Source organism: Peromyscus californicus, unplaced genomic scaffold, assembly GCF_007827085.1.
Source record: "Peromyscus californicus insignis strain IS unplaced genomic scaffold, ASM782708v3 Scaffold_21__1_contigs__length_65335640, whole genome shotgun sequence".
Classification (NCBI taxonomy): domain Eukaryota; kingdom Metazoa; phylum Chordata; class Mammalia; order Rodentia; family Cricetidae; genus Peromyscus; species Peromyscus californicus.
In genome coordinates, this window is record NW_026294514.1 from 21,513,156 (window position 1) to 21,538,975 (window position 25,820).

At 34.8% G+C, this 25,820-nt stretch overlaps 1 protein-coding gene across 4 annotated transcripts in view; it reads right to left on the reverse strand.

The window, feature by feature from the left end:
* Positions 1–25,820, reverse strand: part of Erbb4 (erb-b2 receptor tyrosine kinase 4) — a 1,089,367-nt gene that overhangs the window by 264,534 nt on the left and 799,013 nt on the right. For all 4 annotated transcript variants that reach the window (XM_052749761.1, XM_052749762.1, XM_052749763.1 and 1 more), the window contains exons 13-14: positions 12,303–12,435; positions 6,479–6,572 (exon numbers count right to left, since the gene is read on the reverse strand). In XM_052749761.1, the coding sequence (XP_052605721.1) occupies positions 6,479–6,572; positions 12,303–12,435 (227 nt within the window). The remainder of the gene's footprint in view (positions 1–6,478; positions 6,573–12,302; positions 12,436–25,820) is intronic.

Consider the following 25,820-nt stretch of genomic DNA (forward strand, 5'->3'; position numbering starts at 1 on the left):
TTTAGTTCCTTAGAATTTTGTGAATGACAAATAAACCTTCCTGTAGGGAGAGAACATGTCCATCTGTCCTTCAATACCAACATGGATGTGGCTATTGAAGCATGAACAGCAATAAGGGAACCTTAAAGGTCTTCTTTGCTATGTTGTATGGTGAGTCATCATACTATCATCATACTAGCAAGTATCTTCTAGAAGCACCCTGCGTTTGAAATCAGCTGTTCTCAGTCCATCTCTTCTCCATGTCATTTCTCTAATGTGACTTAATTTGAACTAATATTTCCCAATGGCTTTTTCAAAAGGGTATCAACGTTTTCGTCTTGTGGTTAGTTCCTAATGGTATTATAGAGTAACAGCATGTGTTTATAATAAATTTTCCACAGGTATGTTTTATTACCATTACTGGGAATACATATATCCACAAAATAGTTAATGAGAAATAATGCATGATGGAAATTAAAATACACTGCTCTTCCTGGGTAACAGTCTTTCCTAATGACAATTTGAAAAATAAACTTTAAAATGCACTATGATTGAATTATCAGGTATTAGGCATCCTAGACTTATAAAAAAATTCCTTGGTTATTTTTTGCTGATCATCTTATGCTGATGCTTAAAAGGAAATGATACACACTTATATGGAGTTTTGCCAACCACAGGACAATCTTTAGAGCCATAAAATGTACATTCTGAAAAGCAAATATTAAAAATTATATAATAAGAATTATAAAATTAAAAAAAACTATATGGAGAAATTTATCCAATGATGACAGTAACATGAACATTATTAATTAAAATATAGTGAACCCACTTTATATATTTTCATTTATAATTTACATAATAATTTTAATAAGTATTTAATTTTTTAATAAGTAGATTATACTTATTTAATTTACTAAGTAGATTTAATAAGTAGAAAATTGATATGTAACAATAATATAAAAGCAATAATAAAAGCAATATGTACTTATTTGTATTATTTATTTTTATTTTTAAGACAGTGTTTCCTGGTGAAGCTCATGGTGTTCTCAAACCCATAATTCTTACACATTAGCCTCCAGAATGTTGGCTTATAGCAATGCATCATTATGCCCAGTCTCAAAATTAACATTTTAATATTAGTTTTAATGTCGAAGAATGTTACTATCCTGACAGTAAGCATACAAGAAACAAGTAGTATATTTTGAGATTGAAGAAAGCTGAGAATACTTTGATTAAAAAAACTACTTTTCTTAAGAAGGGCCTTAATCTCTGCATATTCTGCTATTTTGATTATGTTTTACTTGATATTATTTCCCTTCTTCTTAGGCCCTCTTTGCTTACAGTTCTATGACAATAATATTCCTTTGACCACTTGTTTGGGAATATGTTTGCTTTCTGATCTATTCTTGCTGTTATCTGCATATGTCTGGAAGCCTTAACAATTATTACAGGACACCTGAAGATAGCTTAGATAAGTAGGATATAGTAAGTATTCAGAGACACAATTAAACCAAGTTCTTACTTGCAACTGTTGTGAATTTGAAACCAGGCAGGTGCACATTATGTTGAACTGTTAATTAAGGGATGACTGTGTAGTTTTGTTTATTCATGGGGGTGATTTTAACTATATACAAATGACCTCTCAAACCAGCTAGATATTATAAGTTGGTAATATAAAGTAACACAAAGCAAAAGATAAAGATTGAAGTATCTAATGAAAAATAGCAATGTAAAGAAGAAAAAGTAATCATAAACCAGTGAGCTTAGATCAAGTAGCTATTTATTCCATCATTTTGATGTGAAGCTCAGAGCTAAAATACAATAAAATAATTTAAGTTAACATATGAAACCTAATTCCCATTCTACCTAAAGTATTGCTAATGGTAACTTCTCATTTCCTCTCAAATAAGAATAGTTCACATGCTTCCAATTTTAACACCTGCTCATGGGTACTTAGGCACGTAACACTATCTATTATACGGAATCATTTACTGTGCAAGTATGCTCAGTGGCATGACTTACTCTATAAGACAAGAGACATGCTTATTGTAGAGCACAGAATAAAGCTTACTATAAGTAAATTAAGCAGAATCTGGATTAGGCCTTCTTTTTCTATTAAATTCTTGTAATGTAAAATAATATCCAGGTAAACATCTTAAGATATAAAAATGTCACAAACTAAAATAAGTTAATAGTTAAGTATATTCTAATACAACCAGTTATATTGTGCTTATTTGTTTCACTGTGATACAACACAAAGCACTCTGAGCTGACATAGTTAAAGACATTCTAACAAATCTCTAAGTAGGTGAAGCACTGGCTCCTCTTTCATTTTCATAATGAAAAGAAAAGCATCTAATGCTCACTCTTGTATTGTGCTATCCCCAAGGCTTTTAAAAGTCTAGGTGCAATGAGTGATAAAGTTGTGGAGATGAAGGATGCATTCTTTCTTCTCCTTGGTTCTAAACTGCCTCTGGACCCAATAATCTAGACAGGCAACAATGTGACAGACTAAATCCTGATGTGCGCATTATGTTATTTTTCTCAGTGGCAGTTGATTTTCCCAGGTAGCTTCTCCCGAGAACAAAGCTACTATTTACCACGACACAATAATGTTCTTTCATCCCTGTGGGAAGACTGCCATTCACCTATCAGTGAAGGTAAGATAAAGCTTACTTTGAATGATGAAATGGAAGTAGAAGCCATACATAAGAGGGGGAGGGCTGAACTCTCCAGCCTCCTCTCTCCATGCTACCACTACCAAATGCTTCATGGAAAAGTGGAGATGTTATGAATTCAGAACTTATGAGTCAAAATAGGGTGATAGCTCCTTTTGAATATTTCCAAGACTTTCAGAGTACCCTACATAAAAGGAATTAAATATTTTTTTCTGAGAGCAAAGAAAGGATAGAATTAACATTTAAGCACAACTTTGATGAACCATCCTAACAGCTGCTTTATATTTTGTAAAACATGTTTGAAAGCTCATTTTCCTCCAATCATCCAATTCTTTTTCTTCTATTGCTGCCTCTTCATCCTCTATGTTGACCTCCTGTAACTGATTCACATTCCTTCCTTCCCTTTCCACGGTTCTTCCCTTACCTCTTTCATTGGGTCTATTCAGGGAAGTGAAAGTAGGGACAATAATTATAATTACACATATAATATGTAAATTAAATTGGAAGAAAAACTGCAACAATTGGAAGGAAAAATTTGGAATCATAACTTCCACAATGGAGTTGAAGTTTCACATCTCACTGATTTTTGAAGTAACTCTTTAATCATTATGGGTAAATTTATTTATATTTTAAATGAGGAAAGTCATAATGTTCCTCAGATTTAACAGTATTTGATAAACAGTAGTTATTGATTTTTATCACTATGGAAACTTTGACAAGCCTATGATGTAAAACACACACAAACACACACACACACATACACACACACACACACACACACACACAAACAAATAAAAAACACTTCTCTCTCTCTTTTCTCCCTCCTTACCTCTTCCACCTTTATTTTTTTTTAATCTTCCTTGCCCCTGTAACTTTCTAGTGTTTTGACTTTGTTCTCTTGACATATCAAGTCTCTATTTTCATGCTGCAGAGTGACCTTAGTCATCTGGTCCCATAAGTGCTACCATGATGGAACAAAAATATTTACTATATCTACTTTTCATATCAAATAATTTTGAAGAAAATCAAGACCATTAATTGGTTGGTATTGGGACTCTGATTCTCATACATGTTCAGGAAGTGTCATCACAGACTTTTAATTTTTATAAAGATGTCTAAATCTTTTAAAAGTAATTTGTTTCCATTCCTTTGGAGAACATATAAGTAAGAAACTACACAAATATATATATTAAGATAAATTAATAGCCAGGCTATCCATTAATATAAGTTTGTGTATCAGAAGGCAGATAAGCAGAAGCACATGGAAAGATGGTCGAGTGCTCTGAGCTCTAAACATGCAGAGTGAAATTTTAATTCTGCTCATGATAATGAGAAATTCATTAGCAATTTCAGGATTATTTTTTCATTGGTAGAATGGAGAAAAACACCTAGAAGACAAGGAGAGACAATATATAGGGAAAGACAGCACAGAGGTCTCAAAGCATGTTTGATTTCTGTTAAGTCCCACCCAGCTATAAAGATGATCTACAGTGAGCTTTGTAATTCTCATTTTTGATTAGTAAATAACATGATCATTGAAATTTTTTGACATTTGAAAACTAGTTTAATACAATTAGAGGAATGAAGGACATATGTTGATATCTTATGCATGAAACATCAATTTTTCTTCTTTTTATGTGCATTTGTGTTTTGTCTGCATGTAAGTCTATATAAGAGCATCAGAGCCCCCAGAACTGGAGTTACACAGAGTTGTGAGCTGCTATGTGAATGCTGGTAATTAAACCTGGATCCTCTGGAATAGCAACCAATGCTCCTAACCACTGAGCCATCTCTCTAGCCTGTAACATCAAACGTTTTAAAACAAATATCTCCTATGAAATTATTCTAGCAAAATATGGTGCATTGAATAATTACTTAGACTTCACCTAAGCAAATTAATTTCTTACCAATAGGACTAATTATACTGAAAGTATTAATAATCAGTAACATTTGGTTATTTTGAAATATGAAAACTTCGAGAAAGTTGGAAATATTTAAACAAATGAGTTTTAAGATACAAAACACAAAATCATTGAGAGAAGACTAATATGAAATTCATCTCTAACGACTTCTTTGAAAAATATTTTTGAATGAGTGTTAACATACAAAAACCAGCAATGGAGCTTGATACAAAGCAAGGATTAAAACAACGTCAAACACTGATCAAAGTAAGAATGCTTCTTTGAGGTTGTTCAGAATAAGAGCGGGAATGCAAAGGAACAGGAAATTATACATGTCAAGAAAATATTAAGTCACAGAAAGTCGCAGGGAATTCCCAGGAAGCAGCTGCAACAATCAACAAACTAAACAGTGTGCATATGGTCAACCTGGTGAGTCACTTTTTAAGTAGTATTTCCCTAAGCCTATGTTTAGTACGCATTGACTAGGTTTACAGACATCCGATGCTCCCGGACTTATCAGTTGAAATAGCAAAATACGGTTATTGTAATCATTTATTTTCCAGCTTTTAAACTCCAAAAGTAACCTTGTTTTCATTCAATGACTTATTGCCAAAGAGTCACCTAAATACACAAGCCTTCAGGAACCCATGTAGACACCTCAACTTGCTTTACCAACAGACTAGGGAAACTTCTTCCTTTCCCTTGTGATGGACTATTTTTTTATTGAATCTGTAAGTCTCATGTAGCAGGCCAGCTGTGTTTTCATGACTCTTCTCAGTGGAGAAACACAGTGACTACGGATGCCCGTGGACATACTTTTTTAGAGGCTGAGGAACAGTAGTTTGTCCTTTACACTCTCCTTCTCTATGTCCCATAACTGCATTTCTGTTTCTTGCAGGCCTGCATTTTCGTATGTTTATTGATCTTGTGACAGTCCTTGGAATGCATGAGTTTTCCACATCTTTTAAAGAAGGTTCCAGAGTGGCTCACTGAGGCCTGATGGAAGGTTGGAGGACTTAATGATTTTTTTTTTTTTTATGTTAGTTAAAGGCCGAGTAAGTGCACGCATAGGAAACGTATGCTCTTTAGATTCTTAAATACATTTTTATGAAACTAGATTTAATCCCTGCTTGTACCCAAATGTTGATCCCCAAGCTAATACTAAGAGATGACTCAGTAATGGAAGAACGAAATATTTGTCTGAAGGAGGATGAATGCATCACTTCTTAACGACAAGTACAGACTGATCTTATTGTTAAGAGAAACCCAAGTGCTGGAAAACAAGGGAGAGGGGGTGTTTCCTGAGACTCAGAGCAATGTTCTCCCTAATAGAATTTTGAATTGTGGAGAAAGCTTCTAGGTCCTTAAGGCTTTCATAATGGACTTCTACTTGTTGGATCTTTCTCTCTAATACAGCATCAAGGCTATTGCTTTAGGTCCTAGTTCAGGGAGCTCAATTAGCTACTCCTCCTTGTATGCTCCATTCTGCCATCAGAGACATTAAATAAGAGTGCTGAACTTTTCACAAAGCAACATGAACTTCCATAATCTTATTTTCTCATTCATCTGTGCTTTTTTAAACTGTCTATACAGATTTTCATTAATTCAGTTATTATCATGTAAGTGGATCACTTGTATATCTCTCTCTCAACAGTATGTCATGTCCCCAAACAACTCTATATCCTTATTCTTCTGTTCTAATACAATATTATGGGAATATATATTTATATGCTATTCAATTTCCTAATAATTTATCATTCCTGCTAAACTGTATATTTCTAGATTGAAGTATTAAGCATGTTTCCCCTCAGTATCCTATAAATACCAATTTAAAAGACAGATAGACCCATAGCAATGACAAAACATTTGTATACATAATACCAAAAAAGCCAACACACCCATTAACACTTTCAGGCTTACCGGTCCATGGCATGTGAGTAGTCCATCTTCCATCTTCTCACATTGGGAGTCACACTCAACACAGATGGAACCATTTTCAAATTCTCGAAATTCCCTGTGAAAATATCAACTGCGTGAGGAGGTGTAAGCAAACAAGCTATCAACTTAACAAATGAGGCAACATCTGCTAAGAGTCCTACTGGCAGTGTAAATTCTTGAGTCTGTTTCGCTAATGTGCCAGGAGCTACAGATGCATTTTCCTATGCATTAAGGAGGACACTTTCTATGAAAAGAAAAGATATACAGCAGCCATATGGTTCTCCTTGCTTCTGATTGGATTCAACAATTGTCTCATTCTGGAAAACTCTCTCCTGTCAGAGAGATTCTAGTACTTTCCAAAAATAGAAAATAATCTGTTTTGATGACACAGCAGAATCACTTTTACCTCTTTGAGTATGACTGCATCTGCTTGTTTCTATAAAAATTATTACTCTTGGTTGAAGGTTGCATTTCTAAACCACTATAGTTTTTTAATTTGCTGGGCTACATAAATGTTTTCCAACCTTGTCCTTCAAGGTTGCAAGACTATTAAACTTACTTTTGGTTAAACTTCAAAACAGGCTTTGATTTCTTATCTTCTTTTAAAACATCTGCCTTAGAGAATTAGAGAAAAATATCTTTTTATGCTAGATTTTATTTTCTTAGATTATTGATCTAATATCACAAAATTCCTTTTAGTCTAAATTCTTTTTGAAGTAATTCTGTAAGGAATAACACAAGAAATAGTTTATTTTAATGTATATGGTGGAAAAAATTTATTATTATAATCTACCATGATTGTGACTGTCTCTTTTTATATCACTACATTTTCTGTCTATTTATATATTATAGGTTTTAAAGATATAATTATTGCATTCAAAGTCTAATATAAATATTTTACTTTGATAATTGAAAACCAATCATCTATACTATGTTAAAACTACATTGTTTTCACTAAAATAAAAATAAAATATTGGGTAAAATAATTTAGTGTCACTTAGAAGTCATTAACAAAGTAGGTCATTAACTAAATTTGTATATCTAATTTATTCATAATTTTTGTCTTTGTTTCCTAACCCATCTTTTTAAATCAATACCAACATGAATAGTGTAATTATAAATCAATTAGATGATAAATTCTGAATTATTTTCTTTCCTAAAGCTATCACTACGTTTTTCCTCATTTAAAGACATAAAGTCTTAATAAGCAATGGAATTCCACAGGGTAAGCTGTATATTCTGTTGGTTAAATTAATTCTAAATCTAGATTTCTATTTTATTAATTTCTGAAATTAGGGTATAATTTATTGGGCTTCCTTAGGAATTTTCACACATATATGCCATTATGCTTTCTTCAAAGTGAAAGGAGTTAAATATGGTTTCAAAAAATAGAGCATTGGTAGAGGTAGATTATCTGTATAGGGCCGACACATTTAGCTGCATTATTTTAGTACTTGTACAGTCAGATATTAATTTGTTTTAGATCAAATCTTTAATGAATTTTCTGGTTTGAAACCTTAGTTATAAAAACAAGCCTTCTTTTTATGTTTCATTAACTATGAGAGACAGAAAGTACTTAGCTGAGGAAGTCTTTAGAATAAAAAGTGAAAGTGACCCAAAGGGAGGGTACTTAAATCTATGACAAGTTACAAATAATGTATAATGAAATTTTAAGAGAGATACCAGTTTGAGATAATAGAGTCTTTGGCCATTAAAGGGTTATGGTGGCAAATGAAGGATGTAAATTGCTTGCTATTAACATAGTCTGTGTTTTTCCCTTTCCTTTACCCTGTGCACCTCTCAGCATGCCTAGAAAGAGTAAACACAATGCCACAAGAGTAATGGAGAGGGGAACACCTTTCCTTCCTAATTTCATTACATGGCTCCTGACTTCTTGCTGCTTTTATCAGAGCTCCTCCCTGAAGTCTTGGAGAGTTACTAAGCCTTTGATCACTGTTTTTTTTTTTGTTTTTTTTTTGTTTTTTTCTGATAATTTATTGTCTGGGTGTGTCCAGTACTAACTAGGGGGTGGAAAGCACCCCTCTGTTATTTATTAAGTGGCACAATGTTATTTTTTATTTATTTTTTAATTTTTTTTATGCCGAATGCCCTTTATTGAAGGAGGGAAGAGGTCTTAAATACAGGCTTACAGCACAATGGGAGAACCCCGGAGGGCAGAAGTTCGCTACAGATGTTTTACAATCTTGCATCTAAGCTGTTAACGCCCATTATGCAGGATACACAGACAAGGAACTTCCCTTAAGCATTCAGGAGGGTGGAACCCGGCGGGAAATTAGCATAGGGAGGATATCAAGGTCAAGGTCAGCAAGCAAGGCAACAGTTACCCAAAACGGGGGCCAGGACCCTGCAGGTCCCCCTTTTACTGAAAAATGAACTAAACACAATGCCACAAGAGCAATGGAGAGACGAGCACCTTTCCTTCCTAGTTTCATTACATGGCTCCTGACTTCTTGCTGCTTTCATCAGAGCTCCTTCCTGAAGTCTTGGAGAGTTACGAAGCCTTTGGTCACTGTTGTAGCCACCATTACTCCTTCTTATTTCACATGCCCCAGTGACTCAACCATGGTTTTTGCAGAGTTCCCTTTACGTGGATGAGTCTTAACAAATTACAGTCTATGATACCAATGTGCTAGCATTGTCAGTATTTGGATCCAGAGTGAATGCTATAAAACTGAGGCTCTAAAATCTACATCTTACACCAACAGTAGGATTGGAGAATTAAACACTTGACATTTAGTTTACTAAGTATCTTCTATAAAAGGAAAAACCATGTTTTATTCAGGTATGATTTTTAAGTATGTAATTTCTATCAAAGACCATTGACTGGCACACTGATGGTTTTGTGTAGATCTCAAGGACATAGAATGTATGCTAGATAGGAAAAGCTTTGGGGTTTCAAGGTTCCATTATAACTACCATCTCTCCAATTTTTTTTTTTTTTTGGTTTTTCGAGACAGGGTTTCTCTGTGTAGCTTTGCGCCTTTCCTGGAACTCACTTGGTAGCCCAGGCTGGCCTCGAACTCACAGAGATCCGTCTGGCTCTGCCTCCCCAGTGCTGGGATTAAAGGCGTGCACCACCACCGCCCGGCTTCCATCTCTCCAATTTTGATTGTTCACTGTAATTATTTTCTCACTTGAATTTGGATATAAATTAGACTGAATTATTTGACTTTCTTTTTGCATATACATGCAAAAATCTTGTATTTATAAATAGACTTATAATTTTTATACATGTGTATTTGACAGGTTTAATCAGTTTTTAAGATAAAGTATTTTACTCGACGATTTAATAAACTGAGATTAACTGATAAATGGGAAATCATGATAATGATATACACAGCAAGAACTTGAACAAGACTTTATTAAGCACCTTTCACTTCACATAATCATAAAGTTGGCACCAATATTTCCACTTTTCATATAAAAATCAGCTTTAGCCAATGAAGTTGGCATGTGTCTCCTAGGCCCAGCCACTGTAGAATCGAGGCAAGAAAATCAGGTGAGACTAGAAGTTTAAACAAGCTTGGGCAACATAACAAGTCCTCAGAGAAGGAAGAAATGGAGAGAGGGAGGAAGGACGGACAAAAGAATGGATGGAAGGAAGGAAGGAAGGGCAATAAGGATGGAAGAGTAGGTGGGGGACAGAAACAAAAAAAAAAGAAAAAAGGAAAAATTCAGTATAAAGTTAAAAGGCAGACTCATTTTCCTCAAAGACAACCATAACCAGCTACCTAGGCAAGACAAGAGAAATCAGAACACTGAAGATGGGGGAAGGTTTGCGAAATCCTCATGGAGCAGACAAGAACTGAAAACAAACTTTAGTATGCTTTTAAAACAATTATATTTCATGAGTTTTACTGTAATGAAAAATATTTAATAATTTAAATTTCTTTGACATATTTTATTTAATGCAGTGAAGCTAGAGGTTGTTAAATCCAAAAATAAAAGTAAAAAAAGTCTAGCTGATTGGGCTTCAAGAAGCCACTAGTTTTTGTTGTTGTTGATGTTTGTTTTTGTTTTGCATCCATTAGTCTGTAGAAATGCAACACAGAATTGAACATATAGCTATGTATTTTTATATTTTATATTTCAGACAACAGTAATACTAGAATACTTAAGAAAAAATAACATTCTGGAAAGAATCAGACTGCCTGTACTCTACTCCTCACTTGATTATCAGTCAATCCATGATTTTAGCTGATACTATATTACATCAGTCCTCATTGTCTATCATGTGCTGCTGATAGAGAAAATGATTTCTCGATACCCATCACCTAAGAAATACATGCCTGTATGATAATCTCTTTCTGCAGCTAACTTGAGCTTAGTGAAATAAATTCTGGTAAAATTCACTTTAATGACATCATTTGCTAGACAGGTGTGTATTTTGATTTGAGGTACTTTATTTAGGGGACTATCCTTCCATAGCAATATGAAGAGGCCTGAATACAATCCCATGGGGCAGGATCTATTGATTACCAAAGTTACAAGCTGGTTATATCTTACAAAGTTCTAAGCTGAACTATTTCCTATTACTAAATTCTTATTTTAAGTTACTTTTAATGTAAAATTTGGTTTTCATCTGTTACCTCATTTCATAGAGAAAATTTTCCTGTGTCATTTTTAAGAATATATGTATATATATATATTATATATATATATATATATATATATGTGATAAACATATTTTTATAGTACAAACATGAAGTACAACACTAGTGGTATCAGCTATCATGAAATTAGTTGTCAAAATGAGGAAATTCATGAAGAACATAAGAAATGAAACAAAGACCTTCAAAACTGTAGTTTCCAAAGCTGCCAAAAGTACTTTCATTGAGCTATATGAGAAAAAACTGACTTAGGAACACCCTGAGAAATGTATTACCACACTGATAAAGGGCAATTATGATGCATAAAATTGTGCTATGAGAGAGAGTGTTTTTTAGGGGCATGAATGCCACAGTAGAGGATGGATACTAGGTTTTCTTGCAGGCAATGTGATGATTGCAGAACCAAAGGAAATTAAAAGCACTGGTTAAAACACTGCTTTTTAGAAAGTGGCAGAGTACATTTCAAATGCTCTCCAATCACAGATGCAGTTTTTCTACAACCCTCACCGGTAGTCAAAGACACAGAGACATATGCTGTTTCTGAGGTGGAGATAAGGCCACTCAACCCGGGTGGAGAAAAATCAGGGGCTCTACCATCACTCTAGGTGAAAAGTGGAAGGAAGTTTTAGGAGGAAAAGCTGCAGCAGAGTGCCAGGTGTCGGGAAGCAGTTCTCAGCCTGTGGGTCGACTCCTTTGACAAACTTTTATCTCCCAAAATATTGACAGTTATGAAGTAGCAATGATAGCAATTTTATGGTTGAGGTTGCATGCTGCATATGACAACATGAGGAACTGTATTAAAGGGTTGCAGCTTCAGGAAGGTTGAGAACCACTGGTGTTGGGGGAAAGAAGGCTATAGCAATCTACCTCATAATGCAAACTAAAAATTGAACAGTTTTGCTAACACGTAAGATGGTAAAAAATTACTGGTATTTATCTGTCTTGGTAAACGTCTTTAAAAATGTGCAAGCTGGTCAGTACCAGACTTCTTCTTATTTCAAGTGAAAATTCGTTTTCCTTAAAACAACTTTGTATCTCTCCTCTTGCATCACAAGTACTCTTGGAAAATCTTGATAAACTCCTTCTAAATTCTTGCCCTTTTTCTAAAGCTCAGATTTTTGCTTTCATCAGTAGCTCATAGCTCATGAGTTTAAGGTGGCATTGTGGTCTCTTACCCATCATATAGGTTACAAGACTCTATGCAGATTTTCCCCCTGCTGAAGCGCCGGCATGATAGGCACTGGTCTGGCCCAGGTCCCCAACAGCCATCATTTGAACACAGGTGATTGCACACCATCCCTTCAGCAGCTGCAAGACACACCAAAATCAACAGGAAATAAGACAAAGGATATGTTAAAACTTATCATCCATTGTAAACAAGCTGAATAGCATTTTTTATTAAAAAGGATATTTAATTAAAATATAATTACATTTACTTTCCCCTTTCCCTGTCTTCCCTTAAAATCATCCTAAGTTCCTATTTTACCCTCTCAAATTGTGATGGCATTTTTTGATTATTACTGTCACACACACATATACATAAAATATGAATACAATGTGCTGAATAGTTTTCAATGAGTTAGTTTAAGAGTTAAGGGTCAAACTACTGTGGGTGCCTGCCCAATTGCCATCCTCCATTCTTCCTTCAACTTCTTCCACGTTGCACAGTTGCTATATAACTACAGCAAAGTAGCCTTTTCCACAAGTTTAAACGAAATCCTTTTATCTAGTTAAACACAAAGGGAGAACAGGTGGTTGATACAAATTATCCAAAGTAAAGAGCAAAAGATGCCTTTTCCAAGCCAAAATTTTGTTTCACTAATACACCAAATACACCTCCTTTCAACTCTATATGAGGGGTTTTAGAAAAAGGTAGAAGAATTATATCATTAGCAAAATAATTTTTTAAAGTAAGGGCCAGTGAGTAAGATATAGAGAATATAGGAAGACATATAGGAAGACATAGAAATTGACCATATGACCTTGCACATACTAAGCAAGCACTCTATTACTGAACTATACCCCCAGTCTTTGACACAGGATCTCAATAAGTTACCTAGGCTGGTCTTCAACTTGCTCTGTAGTTCAAACTGGCCATGATCATGTGATTGCCCTATGTAATACCTGAGAGTTTTATGCCTAGACCATAGTATAGCATTTTTTTGTGGTTTAGATTTTGATTGGAGAAATACCAAAGACTTTGGAGGCCTTGTTTTAGGTTTTCTACTTCAATTTCACCATTGGTGTTCTTATTTAGAATGAACATTTATTCAGTATGGTATTAATGCATAACAATTTTATTAACAGGATGCAATGTATTGAATAAGAACAAAGACTTCAATTCCTGGTCTACATATCTGAACTTACCTTAGGCATCTGGAGTGTAGCATGACTTTCATGAAAAGTTAAGAATTCTCAAGATAAAAGTGAAAAAAAATCTTCCCTATCTTTTCATTAGTCACCAATTTTACCAATATAAAACTTTTGTATGCCATGGAGTCGAGCTCCTAGGATACACACAGGGTACATAGAATAAACCACAGCATAGAAAAATCTAATTTAGGATTTTCTTATCTCAGGGGTATTTCTAGAGCATCAAACTTTTTTATCTGTAGGTCTTTATAAATAAGTTTCTATCTATTTGAGGGAAAAAGAGTCATACATGTTCTGTGGGTCAATTTCTTTTACTCTAGTTCTAATTTTTCTCAGCTCTGATTCCCTAGCTCTTCTTTCTACATCGCTATATACACATTTCTAACAGGAGACTCTTGCAATAATGAGAAAAGTTACAAGGCTAACTCTCAAGGTCATTGCACATTTCTTGAAAGATAATAAGGAGCAAATCCATTTACCATGGCAACACATAGGTGGGAACATGGTGCTTGGCACATCCCCTGGGCAGTGGAATCTTTAGGTAGCTGGACATAAAACTATTTTTCTCTGAACTGGGTTAATTGGTTAGTTATTATTTGGGACCTAAATAATAACCAGTTAGTTAGTTGGAACTTGAGTTTTATATCATAAACTGAGATTAGAAGTTTGTGTAGAGTATTAATTGCTAAAAGTATACTAGGGAAAGCTGCTGGTCCCATTATCAATTGGACCTGGCAGGGGAAGCTAGCAAGCAATTCAGGTCACTATTGTCTCTGAAGGACTTTGATTCAATAACCCAGAAATTTTGTAATTCCATCCTTGAGTATAATCTGTGAAAGTCCAACTAGCGATCTATCCACAGACACTGTGTCTGGCCAATATGCCCTGTCAGCTTAGCTAATCATAGAGAACAGGCTTCTCAGTCTTACAGTCCAAGAGAAATAATAGATCTAGATATGAAGCATATTCTATATTTCTATACATCAAAATTATACAGCTTAATGAGAAGTCATCTTCCTGACCATCCATAAGTATATGTGCCCATAAGATTGAGATGCAATCATGAGATTACATATACACTTACATGAAAATACATGGTATCGGGGAGATACCATAGCTGCTTTTGCACATGGGAAATTACAGACTGAAGCAACAGTTTTCAGAGTCAGTGATCCATAAGCCTTGCTTCACTAGGTTATCCCATTAAAGACTTATTCACCTAGTGGTTTGACATCTGAATTATCAATTGCTGTATGCTGCATTTGCGTCATGGCCTGCAATAGCTCATGACACAAAACATGGGTTTTCAGACAAGAGCATTTGTGATTTGTGTTTGGATAGAGTGAACATGAACTGCAAGCATACCAGGTATCATGAAAATCAACTCCTCCAGCATATACTTGAGTAAGTAAGCTGTTTATATTTTCTTGTTGAGTGGTTTAAAAACAACAAACTAAACTGTCCAATTCACATCACCTTTGCTCAAATCCTAAGACTAAGGGCTACTTACTTTAGTCCATGTCATATATTAAGATTGACAGATTTACCTAGACACATTTATACTTTATACTTGTGTAACTGAATAATCTTTCCTATACTTGTTAAAGAGAGGAACATTGATCTGTATGAACATATGACACTGGTGTGGTTCAGATATAAAGTTTACCTCCCACCAGAGTTGGCCAGCAAAGGCTAGATATCTAGCTGGTGATTTTATTGACAAGTGATTGGATTATAATAGTACAAGCTTCATCATTGAGTTAATCCATTGATATCTTTTCCTTTTTTTGTATTCAAGTATTTATGGGAGTATATTCAAAATCGTCAAAACCTGGAATCAACACAAGTGTACTACAATGAGTACTCAGATTAACAAATTGTAATATAAAATCTAGAAAAGAAACAAACAAACAAAACCACTCGTGAATAGATTCATAACATGGATATTTCTATAAGCATTATATAATGTGAAAGAACCTTAACATAGAAGATGGCACAATGGAGTGTTGAACTTATAACTTTGACATAATGACTGCAGATGTCAGTAACTGAGATTGGAAAGGTTAGTGAGTACTGAGGGACAAAAGGAAGTCATCAATGTATTTTTTCACTGGCATTTTATAATTTAACTATACAAATTACAAAATAAAATGCAAAGATATAAAGAAAAAGTCAGAAATTAAAAATTAAAACCATTTTGTGGTATAAGAATTTAAACTCATGTCCTCAGTTAAGTTACACTCTCAGCTGCTTTTAAAACTTGAAAATTAAAAAAAATCTAAAGCAATAACTTTATATCCTTACATATTCTCACAAACACTAATTGTATATTCATTCTTTTCTTCATGCTCTATTTTGTTATTAAATGAGAATGGCCTCTAAAGGCTCATGGCTTGGAATGCTTGGTCACTATAGAGGGGCACTATTTGAAAGGATTAGGAGGTTTGGACTTGTTGGAGGAAGTGTGTCACTGGGGGTGGGCTTTGAGGTTTCAAAAAGCCCATGCCAAGCTCAGTGTCTTTATCTTCTTTCTGCCTGTGGATCTAGATGTAGAACTCTCAGCTAATTTCCAGCACCATGTCTACCTGCATGCCACCATGTTCCCAACCATGATGACAACAGACTAAACCTCTGCCACTGTCAACAATCCCCAATGAAATGCTTTCTTGTAGGAGAATTGCCATGGTCAGCACTTCTCTTCATAGCAGCAGAAAATTGACTAAGAAAATTGCTGATTAGATTATAAAATTATTTTTAGATCTACCATGAATATGGTAACAATAGTTAGATAAAATATTTTCTGCCAGTACCTGATTTATTGATTCTATCATTCTTGGGGAGAATCTGTGAACTAAAATCTCCTCAAAGGAAAGATTAAGTGGGTTATTCCCACCTGAAGCTATGCACTGGGCCAAAGAAGATGATGTTCCATAAATAGAGAAGGACTGGTTTTCAGTCAAAGGTATACAAGTAGCTGTGCTCCCCTACTAGAACCTCCAAACAAGATCCTATTAATGTCTTACTACTGAATGGGCTAGCTATTAGAAAAGGGGCCTTAGTTGAAGAAAGAAGATGTTCACTGGTAGTGTACCCTTGGCAGGTATAACTTTTATACAGCCCTTCTCTCTCTCTCTCTCTCTCTCTCTCTCTCTCTCTCTCTCTCTCTCTCTCTCTCTCTCTCTTTCTGCTTCCTGGATGCATAGAGGTGAACAGCTTTATTCTGGTACATGCTCCTCTCCCCATGACTTTCTGATCCCCATTGGATCCAATGGTTGATTAAGATTAAGATTTCTGATAGTGTGAGATAAAAATAAATTTTCTCCTTTAATGTGATTTTTATAGAGTATCTTAACAATGAAAAGGATGACCAGCCCAGATATTATAAAATCTAAAGTTTACAACTTGTTATGCTATGTATACACAATTACAAACTACTTCCACTGTCCAGAAATAAATGTATTGATCATCTGTAAAAGATTTCATTTCACCTATGGAACCAATCATGCCTGCTCATCTCCTTCAGACAATCCCAGGTTACGTCTGTTACTATGGTTATTTGTAGTTCAAAAAATTTTCTATAAATGGAGTTGTATAGTATGCTTGTCTTTTATTACATTTATTTCACTCTATGGAATTATATTCAGAATAGTTCATGATGTTTTATTAATAGTTCACTCATTTTTAGCCCTACATGTATTTCATTATGTGTATACATTATATTTTTCCTAATCCATTCACATAGTTGTAGATATTAAGGGAGTTTTCCATTTTTGGCTATTAGAACATACCATATTATGAATATCTATCCAAGTTACAGACAAAAATTTTGTGTTTCTTGGGTAAATACTTAGATATAAAATGACTGAATATTATGGCAAGCCATCAAAGTAACTGTCAAATTCTCATCCAAAGAAGTTTTTCCATTTATTTTGGTTTATTTATTTAGTATTCATACAATAGCTTGCATATCTATATACTTATTATTTATTTAATATTTAACATATATACATATGTATATATACATACATACACAAACATATATATTTACACACACATAGCTGAAGCCTAATAAAAAGTACACCTGTCCATGGTGTATTCTATGCTGGGTTCAAAGACCTTGGATACAAGAAGATCAAAGTCAGAGCTGCTTTGTTCAAGTCTAAGCCCAGAGAATAAGCAGTAATGTGGTCCAAGTCACATCCCAATGGCAGGAGCAGACCATGTTCTAGTAAAACAGGTAAATACAGAGAAGATTCTTTCCTCCATTTTTTTCTAATCAAATCCTCAAAGGATCAGATATCGTCCCTCCATTGTAAACAGAACAAACTGCTTCTCTCAGTCTACTAGTTCAAATACTAAACTCATCCAAAACCACTCTCACAGACACAGCCAAAATAATGTCTAAGAAAAAATCTTGCCATTTTAGTGTTAATTAAAGCATACAAGAATTTAACTATTACAGGCTAATATATAACTAAATGAGTTACAGGACTATAACAATGAACTGAGAGCCAGAATAACAACTTGGAGGAAACAGAGTAATGGAAGAAATGGTTTATTTTTGCCCTCAGTTCATTGTTATAGTCTATCATGGTGGGAAAATCAGATCAGAGTAAATCTATAGTCAAGAGGCAAAGAAAGATTAAGGGCTGCTGCTGCACAGCATCCTTTCTCCATTTACACAGAAAAGGATCCCAGCCAGAGAATGGTGCTGCTCACAGTGAGTCAGTCAGTCTTTCCATCTCAGTGAAAACAAACAAGAAAATCTCCCAGATCCTTTTTTTCTGAGACTTAATGCAAATGCCTTTCACAGGTGTGCATGGAGGTTTTTCTCCTAGAAGATTCTAGGCTTTCTTAGGTTGATGATGAACACCAACCACCACTGGAGTGTTATAATTACTGATCCTATAAATATTTTGCAGACTTGTTTGTGAGGCTGTACTTTCAACTTTTTTTAAGGAAAAAAATATTCTTTTTACTTTATTCAGGTCATTTTGGTTATATGGTGGGATCATTTTCAGTAAGATTTTCTTTCTTAAGCTGTCAAAATGTTTTTCTAGAATTGTTTCATTTTATATTCTCAACAGTAGAGCATTCAATATCCTACTTTTATTAATCTTCCATTCTAATACATATTATGATAGCTCATTGTAATCTAATTCAAATTTCCATGAAAATTTAATAACACTTAACCAGTTAGAAGTTCTCTGTCCATCTATCTATTACCTATAATCTACTTAAAATCTATCATCTATCTATAATCATCATGTACATACTGTCTAAATTTCCATTCATCCATCCACCTATCTATCTATCTATTCATCTATCTATCATCTATCTATCTATCTCTTATCTATCATCATCTATGCATCTGATAATCTTTCTTATCTAATTAGAACTTTTTCTCCTAATTTGTAACTTGGACTTTTCTCTTTTTGGTAAGAAAGTTTGTAGATCAACAACAACAAAAAAAATGCCTTCACATTCAGCTCTTTTTCTTTCTATTTTTTCTTTGTTTTCCTTTCCTTAAGGAAAAAAAAATCTTTTATTTTTGGTAATCTGGATTGGTGCATTTCACAGTGATCGGTCACTGAACCATATCCCAGCTTCTCTTAAGCCATTTACTAGGATGTTGAGACTTCTAGTCATAGCTTAGTGAGAATGGAAGTAATACCACTATCTACCACTTTGCCAGTCTGGGTCAGTCAAGTTGGGACTGTGTTTTTTTTGTTTGGTTGGTTAGTTGGTTGGTTGGTTGGATTTTTTCCCCTGTAGAGTTTAGCCAGAACACAGCCATTATTACCTAAATGGTGTCTATCATGTTAGGTGATTCAATTTTCTGAGATTTAGAGCAGAAAGAACTGACTTTATGGTAGTATTTTTGGTCTTCACAAGTTGGAATACTTAAGTTGCCTGTTCCTAGGCATCCATATTTGAGACACATGAAAAAGAAAACTCAGTCAACCTTAGAATCCAAATTCCCAAATCTATCTGAATCTTCTTTCTGCTTTCAGAGTATTGTGTTTCTTAACATATGGTGCCCATGGTTTGATCATGTATCAAACATGATTGAATGTTTTTGTATGAATCAATGCTCATTATTAATGAGAAGTAATAATATTGTTTTTATGAACACCCATTATATGTGTATTTGTTACTTTCATATTCCAATTTTATCCTATATAAAGCTTATAAATACTTTCATGGTACTAACATTTTTATCAGAATTATGAAGAAGAAAACCTCACTTATTAAGAGAACAATTTGTGAAGACAATGGGGAGATTTAAAAAAAATAGTATATAATTGTCATGAATCAGAGTCTTTGTACTCATTCATTATCTTTGGGTATTCCTATTATCACAATCAATTTTTCAAATCCATTGTGTATCAAATTCCAAGCCTCTCAGCTGCCTCTTGGTTTCCCTCTTTAGGAAGCGGTCAAGCCTGCAGTATCTACTTAACATTGTCTATTTCACGGTGGTTCATCATTTTTTGGTCCATTTTTATCATTCTGCATTATTTTATTTTTTTGGGTTTAATGCTATTTTATCCTTGCACCTAGCTTCCCCTCCTTTCAGAGGTGACAGAACTTTACCATATGTGGAAACATAAAACTGCTGGGATTTTCTGCTGTTCTTTCACATTATTTGACCTGAATTCTTTGGCTTCACCAAGATCCCACATCCTTTCTACTCTCTATTTCTTGATTCTTTATTCTGGTTTCTAATAGCATAGAAGCTTTGAATCAAGGCAACAGAACCTCATGAAAGAAAAATAATACTAAACAAACAAACAAACAAACACAAAAACCATAATACCTACTTTTGACTCATTCTTTCCAAACAACTAGGTGGGACTGAAGACTGGAAGATTATTTCCTGTAAAGTGAAAGTAAAGCAAGTGCCTCCAAAAGGCATAAAACAAAAGGCCAGGGAAGCTGCTGCTTCTTTGAAATTCTTAAGAGAGAAAAGTTTCGATCATCACCAAGAAGTCAATACACATCTGACCGACCTCCCAGAGCACTCATCATGTGTGGAGCAGAAGACCTGTTCACTGGCTTAGAGTTCAAAAGGCCATTGCTAGCCTCTCTAAAGAAACTTTAGCATTGTAGTTAGCAGGGAACCTTTCCCTTTCTCTGTGTTTTCTCTGGAAGCTGTAAAACAGATTTTTCTTGATCTTGTCTGAATTGTACCTGTCTATTAAAAATTTGGAGAGATAATAATGTGCTTAGTATTTCGACCTTTGTAGAGAATATTGAAGCTGCTTCCATTAAAATAGAGATGAGTTTAAAATAATGAATTTTGCTACAGTGCTGCCTGTGTGACAGCAAATGGATTAGCTCAAAAATATTGAAATTGAGCACCTGTCTACGGGCACAAAGGCAGAAAAGTTTTCTTTCAATGTAGAGCAAATGTAACTACTATGTTGGTATTATTTATCATACACTGAAGCATGGATTTTACTTAGAATGGATTTAGACAGGTAGCATTAATCTTTTTTTTTTAAATGCTGAAAACTTTATTTAATATAGAGAAGTTAAGCTTTCCTGATAAGACAGACATAGGTTCAAATCTTTATTGCCTCATGAGCCATGTTGCCACGGGCAATTACTTTCCTGCTACAGCTTTGTAAAATGAATAATATCACCCTTTTAGGATTAAGGTGAATACGATCATAATATTAGTATAGTATTTATTGCGCAGTTGGGCATTTTAAATAAACAACCAACAAATTAATTGATAAGAAATTTTAAAAAATGAAAATGTATTCACGTACTTACTAGTAAAAGTATTTGTTTAGAAACCCTTTCCACCATGGACACTGTAAATCTGTTACCTCACAGGAGGTATAGCTACTTCTGTGCATTGATAGTGGATCAGTAATCCTGTTCGTATTTGCATAATTTTGATAGGTAACCAACATGACAGTACAGTATACGGTGGTGACAGATTTTAGCATTATTCTCACTGTTGAAAAGATGGCATTTGACAGTGATCAGACTGAGCAACATGTCTGCTGAGATGGTTAAGAAAACAGGAAGAGTTAAAGCAGAAGGGTCTGTGGGCAATTATAAATTACAACTTTAGCGAAGAGAGATTCCAAGGAAGGAACTACAGTAATGTTTTCAGAGACTAGGCCGAACATAGGCAAAGGTTCCTGGGAAGCTCTTGAAGTAGATGGGGCAGGATTATCAGGTTGTCTTGAAAGGCTGAATGAGCTGTGTAAAAGTACTGGCAATTTTTTTTTTTTTTAAAGCAAGAGACAACAAAAAGAAAACAGAACAAGAATAACAACAAAACCCATCTGATTCACTTAGAAACTCATGCATCCAATCATATCAATGGGACCAACTTGAGAACATGTTTTGACAGTTGGTGAAATGGACATAGTAATGATAATTTAGTTAAGACCTAATCAAAGCGTATCAGCTTTATCCACGGTGCAAAAGCTGGGAGACAGGAGGTGGAACTCTCTTAACTCTAAGGTCTTTTTTAGTCGACCCCCATCAGGATGATCCTTTTAATTCCATAAAGATTGGGAGATGTCTAAGAAAAAAGCAGCCTCAAGCAAATGCAAGTATAAAGTCCTGGTGGGAGATTCTGAACCCCTGGTCCAGCAGAATCTAAGAAACTGAGTTGTCTAATACAACATAAATATAGTCTCTTGTAGTTCTGGATGTCAAAAGTCAAAAATGAATCTCATTCAAGGCAACATAAAGACTAATACCTTCTTGAGGCTCCATGAGTTCAGTTTTTCTTTGACTCTTTCAGTTTTTAGAGGCTCTTTTGACATCCCATGGGTTGCAGACATATAATCACATTATCTGCTTCTGTGGTCACAGGATCTTTTTCTTTACTCCAGTCAATTTCACCTCTAACAATGAATGACACATATGATTGTATTCCTGCCTTATCCTGATAACCTAGGGTAATGGTCACGTCTTTAAATCTACACCATTTGTGGGTTCCCTCTGTCTTTTAAGGTAACATTCAAAGGTTGTGGATTATATTTGTCCATCCTTGGGGGCATTATTTCCTCCAGAGCAGATGCTAAGTGGTACTGCAGTAAGTCTATGGTTAAGAAAATTTAAATAAATACCAAGGAGGAGGACACTATTGCATTTACATGATAGGAAGTGTCTAAAAATATTAAATGGGTGCTCCATGAACAAACTATGAAAGCAGGATCGCCACAATATACCACTGGTCAGACTGGGAAGGTGAATCAGATTTTCGAAGCTGGAGAGTTTCTCTCCGGGTTTCGCCAAGCCCAGGCAGTCCCACAGCCCATTTATAAAATAAACACACAGACGCTTATATTATTTAAACTGTTTGGCCTAATGGCTCAGGCTTCTTGCTATCTAGTTCTTCTATTTCTATTTCTATTAATCTATACCCTGCCATGAGGCTCATGGCCTACCGGTACTTTATATCCTGCTCCTCATCGAGGAGGCTGGCAGCATCTCTCCTCCTCAGTCTCCCACTTCCCAGACTTTTCCTCTCTCTTTGTCAAGCCTATACTTCTTGCCTGGCTACTGGCCAACCAGCATTTTATGTATTAATAAATCATCCACAGCAGATGTTAGTCATAGCATGCTCATCTTCAGGATGGTTAGTAACTCTGGCCTGTCACCTGGCTATGACTTGGGCATGAAACTCTGAAAGTAGGAATTGAGAGGAATGAAATGCAGCAGAAATTAGACATTAGAAAATCTTCAAATACTGCTTATATAGTGAATACATTATAAAGTATCACCAAGAAAGAATATTAAACTGTAGAAAGTTAAATAAGTATTTTACCGAAACTTGTAAGTGAATAAAAGCTAGTAACATAATATATTCTATATGTGTACTATAAGTACTCAATAAGTAACTATCATTAAATATCCCTTTTACTGAGTGGGAGAATTTTTAGTAATTACAAAATAAAAACACTACTTAAAGGATATTTTTAAAAGCTTGCTGTTTTATGCTGTCTTCTAAATTTGTCCTGGAATGTGTTCTAAGTTACTCAACTGCAAATTTTCCTATTCTGAGTCCTTTTTGAGGGAGTGAACCTCCACAATAAGAAATTAATTGTCCAGTCCATATGTTTTTATGTATGTTTATGTTAACCATTTTAGTGTTTGTGAATTTCATACACGAATATAATATTTACATCATTTTCTTTTCCATTTCATCCACTCCAGTTTCTCCAGGGCTCTCTCGCTGTCTCTTAGTTTAAGACTCCATGTTTAATTATTATTTTTATATGTGTGTACCTGTGCATGCGCACACACACACACACATATATATATATATATATATATATATATATATATACACACACACACACATATATATGTAGATAACCTTATGAGTCCATTTAGTATTACTCCTGTGTATAGGTATCTAGAAATGACCACTTAGAATTGGATAACCTAACTTTAGGTCATATATAGAGATAATTGATTCTTCCCTTTAAAGCAGCCATTTATTGCCCATAGCTCTTCATCTCTGGGTTGGGCCCTTGTGAGTTGTCTCCCATCTACATTGGGATGTCAACTGCCATCATATAATTCTTGTTTATGTGGCCATATTTTTAAGATGTAATGGTCACATCTCATCTTTACATATACTTGTAACTAACACATGATATGGAAAGTAATAGGAGAAGAGACAAAGTAGTGTTTCCCATAGACACCTGTCTCATTATGGTGTGGTACATACAAAGAATGCAGAATTAGGGACCACACAACACCAATGTTTCTGTTAGTTTCTAAGAGTTTTGCTGATAAAACATCACCTGCTGCATGGCTTAACATGACAGAAAAGTGTTGTTTTGTAACCTTCAAAGCCAGAAACATGCAAAAAAAGGTCTTAGGCAGTTATTTCTTTCTTTATTGTTATCATTTTTTGTGAGGCAGATTATGACTCTGACCTAACTTCCTGTGGTGTCAGCCACACTTTGGTTTTATTAGCTTATGACTGTATCACTCCAGTTATGTTCCTCTTCTCTCTAAATTGTCACATGGTGCTTCCTCTGTCATGTTTCTTCTAAGTATACTAGTCACTGATTAATGTTTTAATCTACTTGTATAACTTCATTTTAACATAATTTGGATCATGTCTTCAATTATTTGAAGTCAGATTCCATGATACAGGTGGTCAGGATATTCCAAGGTCTTTGGGGGGCGGGCAAGGGGCAACACAAAGCACAGAGCTTCACAGAAGTGTCTCTGGCAATTGAAGCCCAGGCTCCTGTACTTTAATGTTCAACAGCTTTACCTTCAAAATACTGTAACCACTCATCTAGAGGCAAGTCAGGTTACAGCACTGTCCTGTGAAATGGAAACTGAAACCTGCTGTGGGGCTGGCTTTTATCATTGAGAAGTTCTTGATGCCTTTAGACATTTCAGGGTAAAAATTAGAAGAGATCTCATTTTTGAAACTAATCAGCAACAGTAACTGCTAATTATTTTTGAAAAGAACATAGAGAGCATTTGAGGCATTGTTAGTAATTAGACATTGTGCTGTTTCAAATAAAATAAGGAAAGAATTACAAAAAGCAGTGTACTGATAGTTACTTTGGTAATTTGGGAAGGGAGATCTTAGAAGCATAATTAAGAGTTTCTATCTTCTGATTACTTCAAAGGATATTGTTTACACTGGATTCTGATTTATGCACCTTAAGGTTCACATTGAGCCTGGTTTAATGAAAAGTACAGTAAAGTTCATTAATTTGTAAGTGAACATAGGTGATCTCATCCCAAGCACAGTTCCTCTACCATCTAGTTTGTAAACGCACTGGACTGAGAGGGTGTGCCTAGGATAGGAGTATGCAGCTAAAGATGGCCATGTAGAACTGTTAGCATGGTAGAGAATTTCCTTTCTTAGCAGGGGTGCCTAAAGGCATAATTTTATATTATGATTAATCATAAATTATACCCAGAGCTTATAATCTGCTGCATACAAAAAATTAGAGCAAGAATGACCTTGATAACAAGTACATGAGATTTTTATAGGAAACAAATTTCTTATGATATTTTAGAAAGTAAAATATTTATTCTACAGTTGCCATTGTCATGGTTACCAGTACAAATAGGAGAGTGCATGAAGAAAATATTGCTTCCGACCCTGTCTCTGTCATATGCTTTCCTTCCTTATTCACCAACTCCTTCTGAATTACATACAGGAAACAGAGTGACTCACTGAAAAATGGGGTCATTTGGTCATCCAAGGAGTTTAGTGATTAGCAAGTAATTATAGTTTTGCAATTTTTATTTGGTAGATGCATGCTCAGTGAGGTACAGTTCCTATTTCCAAATGTCAGAAACAC